Source organism: Apteryx rowi, unplaced genomic scaffold, assembly GCF_003343035.1.
Source record: "Apteryx rowi isolate R43461 unplaced genomic scaffold, aptRow1 scaffold_26, whole genome shotgun sequence".
Classification (NCBI taxonomy): Eukaryota; Metazoa; Chordata; class Aves; order Apterygiformes; family Apterygidae; genus Apteryx; species Apteryx rowi.
Window position 1 is genome coordinate 2,147,616 of NW_020448974.1, and position 12,183 is coordinate 2,159,798.

General features: G+C 38.8%; 1 protein-coding gene across 8 annotated transcripts in view; it reads right to left on the minus strand.

Moving 5' to 3' along the window:
* CEP112 (centrosomal protein 112) overlaps positions 1-12,183 on the minus strand; it is a 183,239-nt gene that overhangs the window by 22,131 nt on the left and 148,925 nt on the right. Inside the window, exon 25 of one of the 8 annotated variants that reach the window (XM_026067620.1) lies at positions 7,970-8,410. The exons of the other annotated variants lie outside the window; for them this stretch is intronic. Within the exon in view, the coding sequence (XP_025923405.1) occupies positions 8,330-8,410 (81 nt within the window). The 3' untranslated portion in view covers positions 7,970-8,329. Of the gene's footprint in view, positions 1-7,969; positions 8,411-12,183 lie in introns of those variants that run through there. 8 annotated transcript variants of the gene reach the window in all.

Here is a 12,183-nt window from a genome sequence, read left to right on the forward strand (position 1 = left end):
GCATTTTTCAGAACATGTGATATGGTTATCGTTTGCTTCCTCAAAGTAGAATACCCATACATAAATCAGGATCATTAAAAGTACTCACAGTACAAAGATTTAACAGAAAAAAAAACGTTGCTCTTTTCCACAGCACTGAAATACTGTACTCTCAAATCATTTACAGGATAAAATTGCTATGGAGATAAGATAAGAGGACTACTTATGATAGATCTTGCACATTGTTTTGAAGTGATGCCAGGCATTAACTTTAAAGTCTTATAGCTATAAGACTATTACATGTTCTGATGCCAAAAAATTTAACCAGACCCAAGCATGAACTTCAGATCTGCCCAGGGACTTTTATGCTCTCACCGCTGCTGAGAAATATTGAAATCCAGTCTTTGAATATATACCAAGTCTTCTACACTCAACAAGTCTTGCAGTACCTTTAATTAGCATTAATATAATGAAACATGTGTGTGAATTGTAGGCTTTTTGTTTCCTTTTTGTACATCTAATATGGTAACTTAAAATACAAACAAGCCTATCTTGATTTAAAACCTAAAATGATCAGGTCATGCAATTGTAGAAACGTGATACAGAACGAACGGGGCCTTTCCACCCATCACAAAGGTCATGGAAGACCCAATTAATTTGAAAAGAATCTTGCCCCAACTTCAAAGCGTAGAGGCACAACCGTTCAGAGGCACGACCRCTACAGAACAACTCTCAGGAACATCCACGGAGCACGTTTCAGATAAACTACAAAGCGTGATCCGTCTTCTCCTGCTAGTTCCACGTCATCAGTTTATACAGTCAAAAGAGCTTGGCATGGTGAAAAACGAGGAGGGAGAAACCCTCGCTACACCGACATCCCCGCGTCCAAAGTGGATTCCTTCCTGCAGGGCCCTAACACTTTTCCTCAAGAGCAAGTTTCACTCCTTCACGTGATCCTGAAGATGGTCAAGAGTAAGAACATATAAATGTATATATACATGGGTCCATATGTATACTTTTAACTTAGAGAACACACTTATGTCACATTCCATCATGAAACTCTGCAAGTACTGAACACAGAATGGGATCTCAAAGAGCTCCTGGTAAAGCGAGCAACYGCTTGGTGACAGAAAAGAATTGGTCTGGTGCTATTTCATTCCCTAATTTCTCCATTTTGACTTTTCTTTTCTACAACAGGCAAGTGTATTTTGCACCACATAAAATGAGAGGTTCTTCTAAGTCTGAGGGTTTGTGATGCTTCTTCAAGTAATTAAATTTGGGAAGTTCAGATGACACACAGTCTTTGCTAGGTCCATCTACTCAAGACAGTGTTTGCCAGTGCACAGCGCACATACTTTGTTTCATTAAAAGAGCAGACAATGTCTTGAACTAATACAGTTCAGAAACAATTTTTTTGTTATAGTGTATAACTGGAACAAACCACCAAGTCTTACAACTATCCATTCATCAATCATCCAAAATAGAATATACTGTATGAGTGTACAGACTTTTCCAATYGCAACATAAATGGTTGTTGGCGAATTTCCTATTAGGATGGCAGAAATAACACTAACTTCTCTCTGACTTCACAATTTTTTAACTATTGATGATAAACCTAGATGAGTAGAGGGCAAACCAACTCTCACCACTTCATAGAATCTAGGTTTGGGTATAAAGGATGTTCTATGAGTAACTCAGAGTGCTCATATGGGTATTTCAGCTTTCTTATCACCACGTGGACAAAAAATAAAAAGGTCAGCATTTGATCAAAGCCATGCCGAAAAAGTAACATTAAAATCTCATGGTCGCTGCAGATTCGCGCACAAGATTATCTCTGAAAGCAGCGATTAAAAGTAAGCAATTTKGTTGCCCATGATTTCAGTGTTCTAGGAGGAGTCATGAAAGATGCCATGAGCAATGTGCCCTTCTGAAGGTCATACTGAAAATCCTCACTGTTGTCATAAAAACTTCATATTCAGTGGTCAGAGCCTGAATGCTCTGATATCTAGTTCTTTGGGTACTGAAAACCGTCATATCTTTTTCTGTATCTGACAGATAAGCTTCTGTCACACAGAATACTCTTAAAAAAAGTAGATAACTTACCCTAGGTACACCACAGAACAGCTCTTTTGTAAAATTAAACAAGTTTTTTGTTTGTTTTTTGAGGGTTTTTTTCTTTTTTTTTTTTTTTAGAAATGCAGTTCTACAGCTTCAAAGTGTCAGATTTTACCACAGAATAACAACGCGTCTGTTTAATAACTGCTGGGATGAAAAAAAAAGGATAGTAAGAAAGAAAAAAGCTAAAAGGAGAGTAAAAAAAAATGCAGGCCAACTTTTGGCTGTCGGAGGCTTTTTTTTTTTCCAAACGGAAAACAAAGCCGAACTTACTAAGTTAAATTTTTCAAAGTACAAAATTAATCCCCTTCTCTCAGCTTTGCTAAGCTGCCTTACATCACTGTTATAAAGACAGTATTTTTTTTTCAGTTAAACCGGCTTTCAAATGCCATGTAAACATGTTTGCTGTTGAAAGTCTACACCATACCTGACCTTGGAAGTGCTTTGTGTTGGCCTGAGAACAAAGAAATGAAATGTTTTGCTTTCCAGCCCAGATATCCTACACTTTGAAAAGCACTTAAAAATGTAAATGAGATAATAAGCTCTACTGCAACAATGTGGGTGAATTACAGCTGTATAAAAAGAACATTCATTTGATTTATTTATAAAAATGGAAAGGCTCCTAAAATAAAATTATATTGTAAATGTTTTGGTCACATCTGACACCGAGAGAGACGAGGCTGCTGGAAGAGAGGCGCAGCGGCTCGGCGCCCGTGCCGCTGCGGACCGCAGCAAGCCCACCGCTGCCAGGGGCCGGCACCACGCGGGACGCGGCGCCGCGGGAAAGGCGAGAGGCRCAGCCGAACCTCCTTCCCGGGTAGGCGCTTTTTTTTTTTTTTTTTGGTATTATTCTATCGTGGCTCAATTATCACCAGTGAAACGTTTAGTTGAGGTTTATTTCAAGACCAGCTCTGCTGGTGGTAACTAAGAGCACGGTGGAGACAGCAGAGCACCACGTGGGGCATCGGTGCAGGATCTGGCCTGCGTGGCTGGCGGAGACGTCGGGATGAGGCATGAAACCGGAGTCCAGCCTGACTTCTGGGTGCCAGACTGAGGCTGCAAAGGGTTTTTTTTTTTCCCCTTAACTTGTAAAGGGTATAGTTTTGACAAGGAGCCACAGCGAGACGAAGAGGTACGATGCCAGTATTWCAAAATCCATTTCAGGGCAGGAATAAGTGTTTGGCATTAGTTACACRGCTTAATTTAAATCAACTAAAAGCTGGTAAGAAAAAGATTTTAAGAAGCACATGAACAAGTATGAAATGGGAATATATGAAGGATTTAGTCTCTAATATATGAAAACAGATTTGATTATCCTTTAACCACAGGATGTTTTAAAAAAGAAGTGTCAGATTCCCTGAAAGAAAATTCAGTTCCGGAAGAACTAAATAAACAGGAATCATTATTGTTTTGAAATACCTGATATTGATCACTATATGAAAACACTGTGTTTACAAACTTGTGATATTTCTTCTCCTTTTTCAAACTCAAATAATTTCCTACTTTTGGTGAGCTCCTGAGTGTAGCTGGGGCTTGATTCCTGCCCCAGCAGAGGCAATGGCACATCTGGGATCACCGTGAACCCAGTCTATTTATCTCYGGGGTATTGAGAGTTGAGGAGACACGTACTAGGAAAGGAAAATCTTCTAAAAATGCTAAAGCCCCAGTGTATTTTTCACTTTGAAATAAAAAGTGTCAGCAGGAAAGTCATTACCCATAATGATCAGATTATGCCACATAAGGGCATATTCTCTTTTTTGATATACATGTGTAATTTTTATTGGCTGTAAGACCGACTCAGCATACACAGATGTGCACCAGTATCAAGCAGAGACCTCAATATTTATGACCAGTGCAGAGTAACACTACTAATAAAAGGTAATAATAGCTAGCACTTTTCATCTTCAAAGAATTTTTCAAACATTACCAAATTAATATAATTAGTTAATGAAAGATGCAGTAATAAAAGCTACCATAATTACCTACTGTAGTTTTAATTATCTCCTTATTAATGCCCACAGAAAAAGGCTTCCACTTTACATCCTCAAAACATGTGCCAACAATAATTCTGAATACAGGCCCCTCTTTAAGTGTCTCCTAAATTCAAATTACATCCATTGATGTGTTTTCTCTTCCCCCATCACGTGAAGAAAACCTCGCTCTGGAAGTTTAAAGAAAATCTGTGCGAACATTAACAAAAACTAAAACAACTTTTGTTCCACAAATATAATTGGAGAATGCTTTAAAATTATGTCAAAGAAACACTCAACCTTGAGTGCCTTTATCTCYCCATGAAGCCGTAAGTATAGGATGCCCGAGGACAGGGCACAAACTTACCCTTTACTGGAGATGGTCTCACAATTTACAGAATCAAATGCAACTCTTATTTACAAACAACAGGCCAAGTATCCCATCAAAATTAATCACAGGTTTTTATTCCYCAACTATTCTCTACTCACACTTTTTAAAACTGATTGTTATTTTTGTTAAAATGCTTTATGGGGATCAGTAAATATGTCTGGGTTTATTACTACTAAAAATAATTTGGGAAAATATATCTACAAAGAYCACTGATGTAACTCCACCAGTAAGAGGAAAAGAAAGTGTATTTTTTTGGAAGCAACATACTGATGTTTGAGCCAAATTGCTGGTGCATAATCCATGCTTTCTGCTCTTCCCACTGGCACCACCACCATACCTTGCACACCGGTCGTCTTCTGCTCTACATTCCAATGCACAACTCTCTGAAAACCTCTGTGCTTACGTTCTCTCTTGTTTCTGGTGTAAAGCAAAGGAAATCTTATGGTTTTAACTTAATACATATGTTTGCTGTTCACATATGGCAAAATTCCTTTCTGGTGGGAACTTTTTCACTGTTGTTGCAACACACTCTATATCCAAAAAGTCTCCTTTGATGTTGAACTATTGCTCCACTACTCATTATGCTACTGATTCAATACGAAAGRCAAAATTTCTGTGGTTTTTGTTAAAACAATAGCTTTGGTTTTTGCAAATAAAGTTTTCCACAACCTATATGCAGGGGCCAACATTACTGCAACAGCAAAATAAAATATCTCTATTATTTTCTACAGAAAATAGGTATGATGTTTAGCAATTGAAATTATTCTTCCGTCTTATAGGTAACATTACAATTACTATTATGACTGTACATAAAATCTCTGTTTTATTGCTCCTGAGGAACAGAAATTAAAAAACCTTAAGCAATATTTTACAGTTCTTGAACACTTTCCTTACAGTGACCTCCTAGCCTTTTACCATCATTTAAACCTCATTACCTGTGTGAAGTTGCTAATAACTATACATGAGTGGGGAGAGGAAGCCTGATTTGTCCAGTGTCCTACTAGGCAATGACAAAACTGCAGAAAGAATCTGGCAATCTCCATGCGTAATATATGATGCTAACCCCTAGGCACTATTTCATGAAGAGTGAACACTAATTACAACATGAAATGGAAATGCAAATTTAATATCTCTTTAAACATGTCACTAAAAGAGTTAGCTCCCCATTTTCTGTTACCATTATGAAAAAAGTTTCTTTGGTCAGGAATCAGACAAAAGGGGTAACTTTCAAGAAAGCAAAAAATTCCTCAACTCCCACTTAGAATAATGTGAACTTCCATATCCTGAACAAATTTGGAAATCTGGCCCACTTTGCTGATATTTCAAAACGGGAGTGGAGATCTTGCAAAGCTAGTCCAAGCTGCGGATTTTGCAAACTTCAGCAAGCTCAAGCAGGGCTCCTTTTGGAGGCAGTCTATATTGCTTCTAAAACGTGCCAGCAGGAGATGCCACGGGGAAACACAAGAACTTCTGCCCTCCAGGCAGTGTGGGAAGAAAGGAAGGGCTCAGGAAGGAAGGGAATAATTTGAGTCAAGGAGCAAAACTAAGTCTCTCTAGCAGCAGTGAAAAATTTTGCAAGTAGGTCACTTGACAGAAAAGAAACATATATTCAAACATTTTTTTCAGTGGGGTAGGAGCAAATGCTACGCTATTTTCACTTTTCGTAAACCACATGCAAGGGACTGATCGGCAGCGTATTAGATACTTTGGCTCCTGAGTAGATCATCAGCATTAGTTGCTGAGCAGTCTATTAACGCTAGTTCATCAGACTTCACCTGGAAACATGAAGAATTGGTGTCTCCAGGAGATTGTCCACATGCATATTTTTTTCTCCTTTCCTCCTGATATTCTTCTAAGATATCAATGGGAGTGTTTTGGGCATTTTCTGTAAATCCCTGGTATAGCTGACCAAAGCTTTTGGACCATTTTCTGCAAAGTACATAGCCATGTACTCAGGAAAACATACTGATAGTACCAGCGGAGTTATTCAGGGGCTTAAAAGCAGGCAAGGGCCTAAGCATTTTGCTGAGCTGAGGCTTCACAGCAGTGCACTGTAAATTGAATCTATTTGAAATGCAAAGGATGCAATAAAGTAGCGTAAGTCCTGAAAAGATAAAAATTCAAACAAAACAACAATATACAYTGTAAAGTTAGGCATTTTTTCAGGGGGAGCAAAGGAAGGAACTGTTTTCACTTTGTTTTTGTAGTGGCTCAGGTGATAGGAGAGGGGGAGGGAGGCAAGGTTCAAAGAGTAGTAATAAACTTGCTTTCATCTATTTTTCTCAACGAACCACAAAAAGCAACAAGCAGTTGCCATGTGGAAGCATTGTTTTTTCTAATACCAGAAAGTTTTAGGGTCGTGGGGATGAAGTCATTCTGAAAGCTTGTCAACTCAGAAGATTTGCTCTAATATTTACCTAGAGTATTTTGGTAATATGCTTTAAAACTAGCTTTTCCTTTCCTCCAGCCTCCATGGGTTTCATGGTCAAGGGCGCCCGTGGGAACGCGGAGGGCAGAGGTTCCTAAAAGGAGAGAACTACTGAACTGTCTCCTCCTTTCACTCTCCGAGGTGTAGACAGAAACAGCAATGTCTCATATTCTAGATAAAACGAATCTTTTAAACCCAAAGATACCATGACATCTGAAGCATACACGTATGAAGTTCAAAACTTCCATTTTAAACCACTTAGGAGGAGAGGATTTACCACAATTCTGTCTAACGTTCAGCTGACGCGTTGTCAAAAACATTTATCACACAACCTTTTGAAGTTTCTTAGCTCCCCCCGAGTTATTAAAACTTGAACTGCAGTTTGTTATCAACCTCAAAGCACACACACACTAGGTATTTTAAGTCAACCTTTCAGTTTGATTTCAAGACTATTATACAAAATAAAACACTCCCAATCAGGTTAATGGCTGACATGCTGGATGATAATGTTGAACAGGCATAACTGTTACGCCCGACGGATCCGCGAGACAATTCTCATTTCCTCATTTGCTTTTTATTAAACACTTCACAAGCAATGGAAACCGCAAGGAGTCTGCCATCCTCATAGTAGGTTTTCTGTGAAGTCCTGAAGGCAGCTTCAAGATTTCAGACAACTTCTTGAATTTTTGATGCTATGTTGTAAGAATGTCTACAATGTTGGATACGCTGTGCTCATGAAAAACTGCTATTGGGAATACAAATTAACTAGTAAAACATCTGTTTTGCTACCTGCTGTATGCTTGCTAACAGTTCTGAAAAAACAAACATCAGGGCCTCCATCAGGATTTCCCGCAACGCTTTCGAGAGCATCCGACTCATGATAAAGAATATTTATCAATCACTTGCTGAGCAAGGCAATCTTCTCACTGCTGGGGGCTTCATTCCAAAATAAGTTTATCACCAAACTGCCACTTTAAGTGGGTGTGCTGAAACTTTACACCTGGAGACGGCAATCGGCAGCTTCAGTGGACCCACGCTGCTCTACAAATGTCTTCTTAAAACACATTCCTTGTCACAGAYGCATGAAGACCTGGTAATATAAACATTTCTAATAGGCTTTGCAAAACTTCTTATTTTGCTGTGCTCCTTTTAAAACGAAATACTAAAGGCTCAGATATTTCCAACTGATAGGCTAATCCGATTCCCAGTACGAATAAAAGAAAACGATGTATTTTGTGCAATGCACTAGCAGACAGTATTGCTTGAAGAAATGCTTGAATTCTCCCCATTGCAGCAGTAGTCGTCCTTTTTGGATAAAATAACACACATTTTCTTACACGCACACAAAGAAAGAAATCTAATAATGTCTTTATACCTTTTCAAAGTAACCTCAATCAACAATCTGAACTCACAGGGCAAACCACTGCCTTTTGAACTGAAGAAGAGCTAGCTTGACTCAACAGCGCCTGCACATTCGGTGCGTGCAAGATGTGAGAGGCAGCAAAGTAGTATCTTCTGAAAGCACGTCTGTAAGCCAAAAATGGGATGATTCTTGACAGTGAAGGATGCACACTTGGAAACTTAGAAATTCTTTCATTCAAAGTCTTAGATGACCTCCAACCCAATTACATTTGCAACAAGACATGATAATACAATTGCCTCTATTTAAATAAATGTGTGAAAACTGAGCATTTTTGAAGTCTGATTTTTTTTAAAATCACATTGAAATGAAGCTCATTTACTTAAAAAGAAAAAATGAAAAAGAACACCCTCTGCAGCTGGTCAAACAGATTATGAGACTCTAATCTCAGTAGCCTGAGGAAAACAAAAACTGTTTTCAAGCACCTATTTTACAGAGTAGTGACTTCATACTTTTTTAAAGCCATACTAACATGACTGATCAGAACTTCACCCCAGAATGTTTCTGCTCTAGTTAATCATATGATGTCACAGCAGAGATGCTTGCTGTCGTAATGCCAACATTTCTAAACATTTCTAAAATCTTAAATTCATAAATTTTAAAGATTAGACATGGGAAAGATCTATTTCAGCTTGTTTAGAAGTTTTTCCTCCCATTGTAGAGCTCTGGAATACTAATGCAAAATATTTTAGATAGATACATAGATACATACATAGCAAAACTTATATAAACCTCTCTGATAGCTTTTTATTCAAAATATAGCTATACTCTAATTCCTGCATAACTCATTTCTGGGAATATCCACCATTCTATTCCTTTAGGTTTAAAGTAATCTTTTTGCTGCACTGGAATCATTAATTAAATACTGTGAACTTGTGTGGCTTAAATTTACTGGCCATGCTTCCCTTAAAAGCAATTGTCTAAAATTGGTTTGTATTCTATACATATTAAAAGACAGTCATCTGTATCTTGTATTTTAATGGCTTGTCCCATACCAGTTCTCTATAACTTGAACTGCCATATCTTTTAAACACTTTAATGGACTATCAGTGCAGAAGTTGCAAAACTTCTAAAGAGGCAGCTGATGCAGATTCACATATTCCCAAGGGTGAAGAATGTCCCCGTGCATGTCAGAGGCGAGACTGGCCAGACCCACACCAGGCTGCTCGCGTCACTGAGTCCAGCGTGTCTTGGAAGAATTTTGGCCTGCAAGTTTTCAGCTAGCTCTGTGCCCCCTTAAAGCTAGCGTGGGTAAGATCAAGCCGAGAGGCTCAGCTGGTAGAGATCATTGATGCAAGGATCACTGCAATAAGCAACTGCTTGGCTGTACTTAAAACAGAAACCCTACATTTGATCTTTTGACGCTGATAATTTCACAAATATAGATAACAAATTAGGTGTAATTTATATGCAGGAAAACTAGGAAGAGGATGAGAGCAGGGAAAGAACACTTGCCAAAGCTATTGCAGTGTCTCAAGTATATTCCTTCTGGGGATGCTGAGAGCTCTTATCACAGTTGTGACAAAACGGATCTGATTTCAACGGAGTTTTGCTTTTCTTGGTAAGTTTTTTTTTGAGCTGGTTTTGAGCTCAACGATGGCTGAAAGACTGTGCTAATTCAGTTAGCTGATCTTTCTGTAGTTGCAGAAAACTCCTGTGTGGAAATACGCAGACACGAGGGGAGACTTTGGTGCCACTAAGCAAGTTTTGACAACCTACTTGTGAACCTCACTAGCATCCACAAGATATCCCCCTGTTTTTCCTTTCAAGGAATTCCCCAAGCCTCATGACAAGGCAGTTAAAATACTCCCAAAGGTCCATTTTGTCACCTCCCAACAACAGAGCGAGTAGCTTTAGCATCAATGCCACTTACAGGCAGAAATGTGGCTTGCATTACATTGCTGATGGGCTAAAGATTGTACGGTCTACTTGCTGCCCCAGTGCCTGGCTGAAACGCAATTTACAGGGAAAACAAAGATGAAAGGATAAAGAAAGCCCAAAGGTATGTCAGAAGTGGTACCTTTCCACACTACTCCCTTGCTCTCCACAGGAGTTTCTGGAGCCTCTACCAGCCTTTATTTCTCAAGTGGCCAGAAGCAGATCTGGATTTACTTTGGCCGTTTTCAATTCTACATATCTTTCATATTTTTAAGACCAAGTTCCATTTATTTTTTTTGAACTAGTCGATAATTATAAATATACAGATAACATAGAAAACAAAGATCCAGTCTGGTTGTGATATACATGCCTTCATTTGCCTGATCTTCTAAACTCTGCTACTCCAACCCACAATATCTCTATGTATTGCCAAGTATAATTTAACTACTCTTAGGTATGCACAACGAGATCATCTGATATTATGGAACAAAAACAATAGAAAGATATTGAAAAGGAGAGATGACTACAAATGGATGAAAACCACTTCTGGATGCTAATCTTTCAGAGAAGATAGATTTAGACAATGTACAAGGGAGTTGAATTCAAAAAACATATCAGTATAATATAAAAATAATCTCAATGGTAACTGTATTGGACTAGAGGAAAACGTTAAGCCACCGCAGTGCTTTCACCTTGAACACTGTATGTATTTCCAGATCTCACCATCTCAAAAAGATACATCAGATCCAGAACCAGTACAGCAAGAGCAACAGGGAACAACTTCCACATAAAGACTGAACACACAAGAAACCTCTTACCTAGGCTGAAGAGTCCTAAGGAAGGAGATCATACAAGCGTAAGCAGAAAATGAACAGAGAATGGCTGCTTTTTTTCAAAACTAGGAGTATGACGTGAAACTAGGAGTAGGGTAACACGCAGTGCAGCTGTGGCCTCAGAGCATTGTGGGTGCTAAAGCTGCAAGGGCTCAAAAAGTGACCATGGAATAAAAGTCCATCAAAGACTATTAAATACAGACATCACCTCTGGCTCAGGGATTCTCCTAACTGTAACTTGCTGGAGGATGGGGAGGTATACTGAGGTAATTAAATCTTCAGCCTGTTCTTTTACTTCTTCCTGGGCATGTTGTCAGGTACCATGTTCCAGAAAACTGAGCCAGACGGACCTTTGGTTTGAGCCAGCACAGCCAATTCTGTTTACCTGAAGCCCTAAGACAATCTTTGCAGTTTATCTACTATAGGGCTTTCAAGCCTCTGAAGGATTAGTGTCCAATTCCGATATTTCCAACATACTGAAATCATCACTCAAAATGCTCTGAACAAGAAAAATGTCCCAGATCAATGTTTTCTGGTTTCAGAAATGCTTGACTAGACCATTTCTATGCAGGTAGAAAATGCTACAAGAGTTAGAACGTCTCAGCAACGCTTGATCAATGTTAAGTGAACGACTGCCAAACCTGTTTGGCACATCTAAAAGGAAGGCAGGCTCTTTTCATTTTCTCTTATTTTTTTTTTATATGTAAGTAGTTCCAAATATTCTTATAGAGTTGACATTTTTTAAATGAAAAAGCATTAAAAGTAACAGAAAACAGATCAAGTTCTAAGGCCCCACCAGTTTCTCATTTGTGCAGTTCCACACTAACCTTCTCTCATTAGACCTGCACAGCACAAAGAGCAGGGCTTTCCCGCTACTTCCTGCACACTAGAAAATTTCTCCTCAGCATAAATGAGGCATAAACTGCAGGGAAAAAAAATGTACAGCGCAGTGTGAAAGAACTAAGAACTCCAGTATTGTTAAAGCTGCATAAATCTTGATCTAGTTTTAGGATCTGATAAGGAAGCAGAAATAAGCTTGTCCTCTGCAGAGGCAGGTTTTACAAACAGCAAGTTAAAGAAGAAGGCACAGAAGCCATGAAGTGTTGGATCATTAAAGATGCGTACTGGCAAACCAGTTCACAACAGTGCCAAACTCCACCTGTAAACGC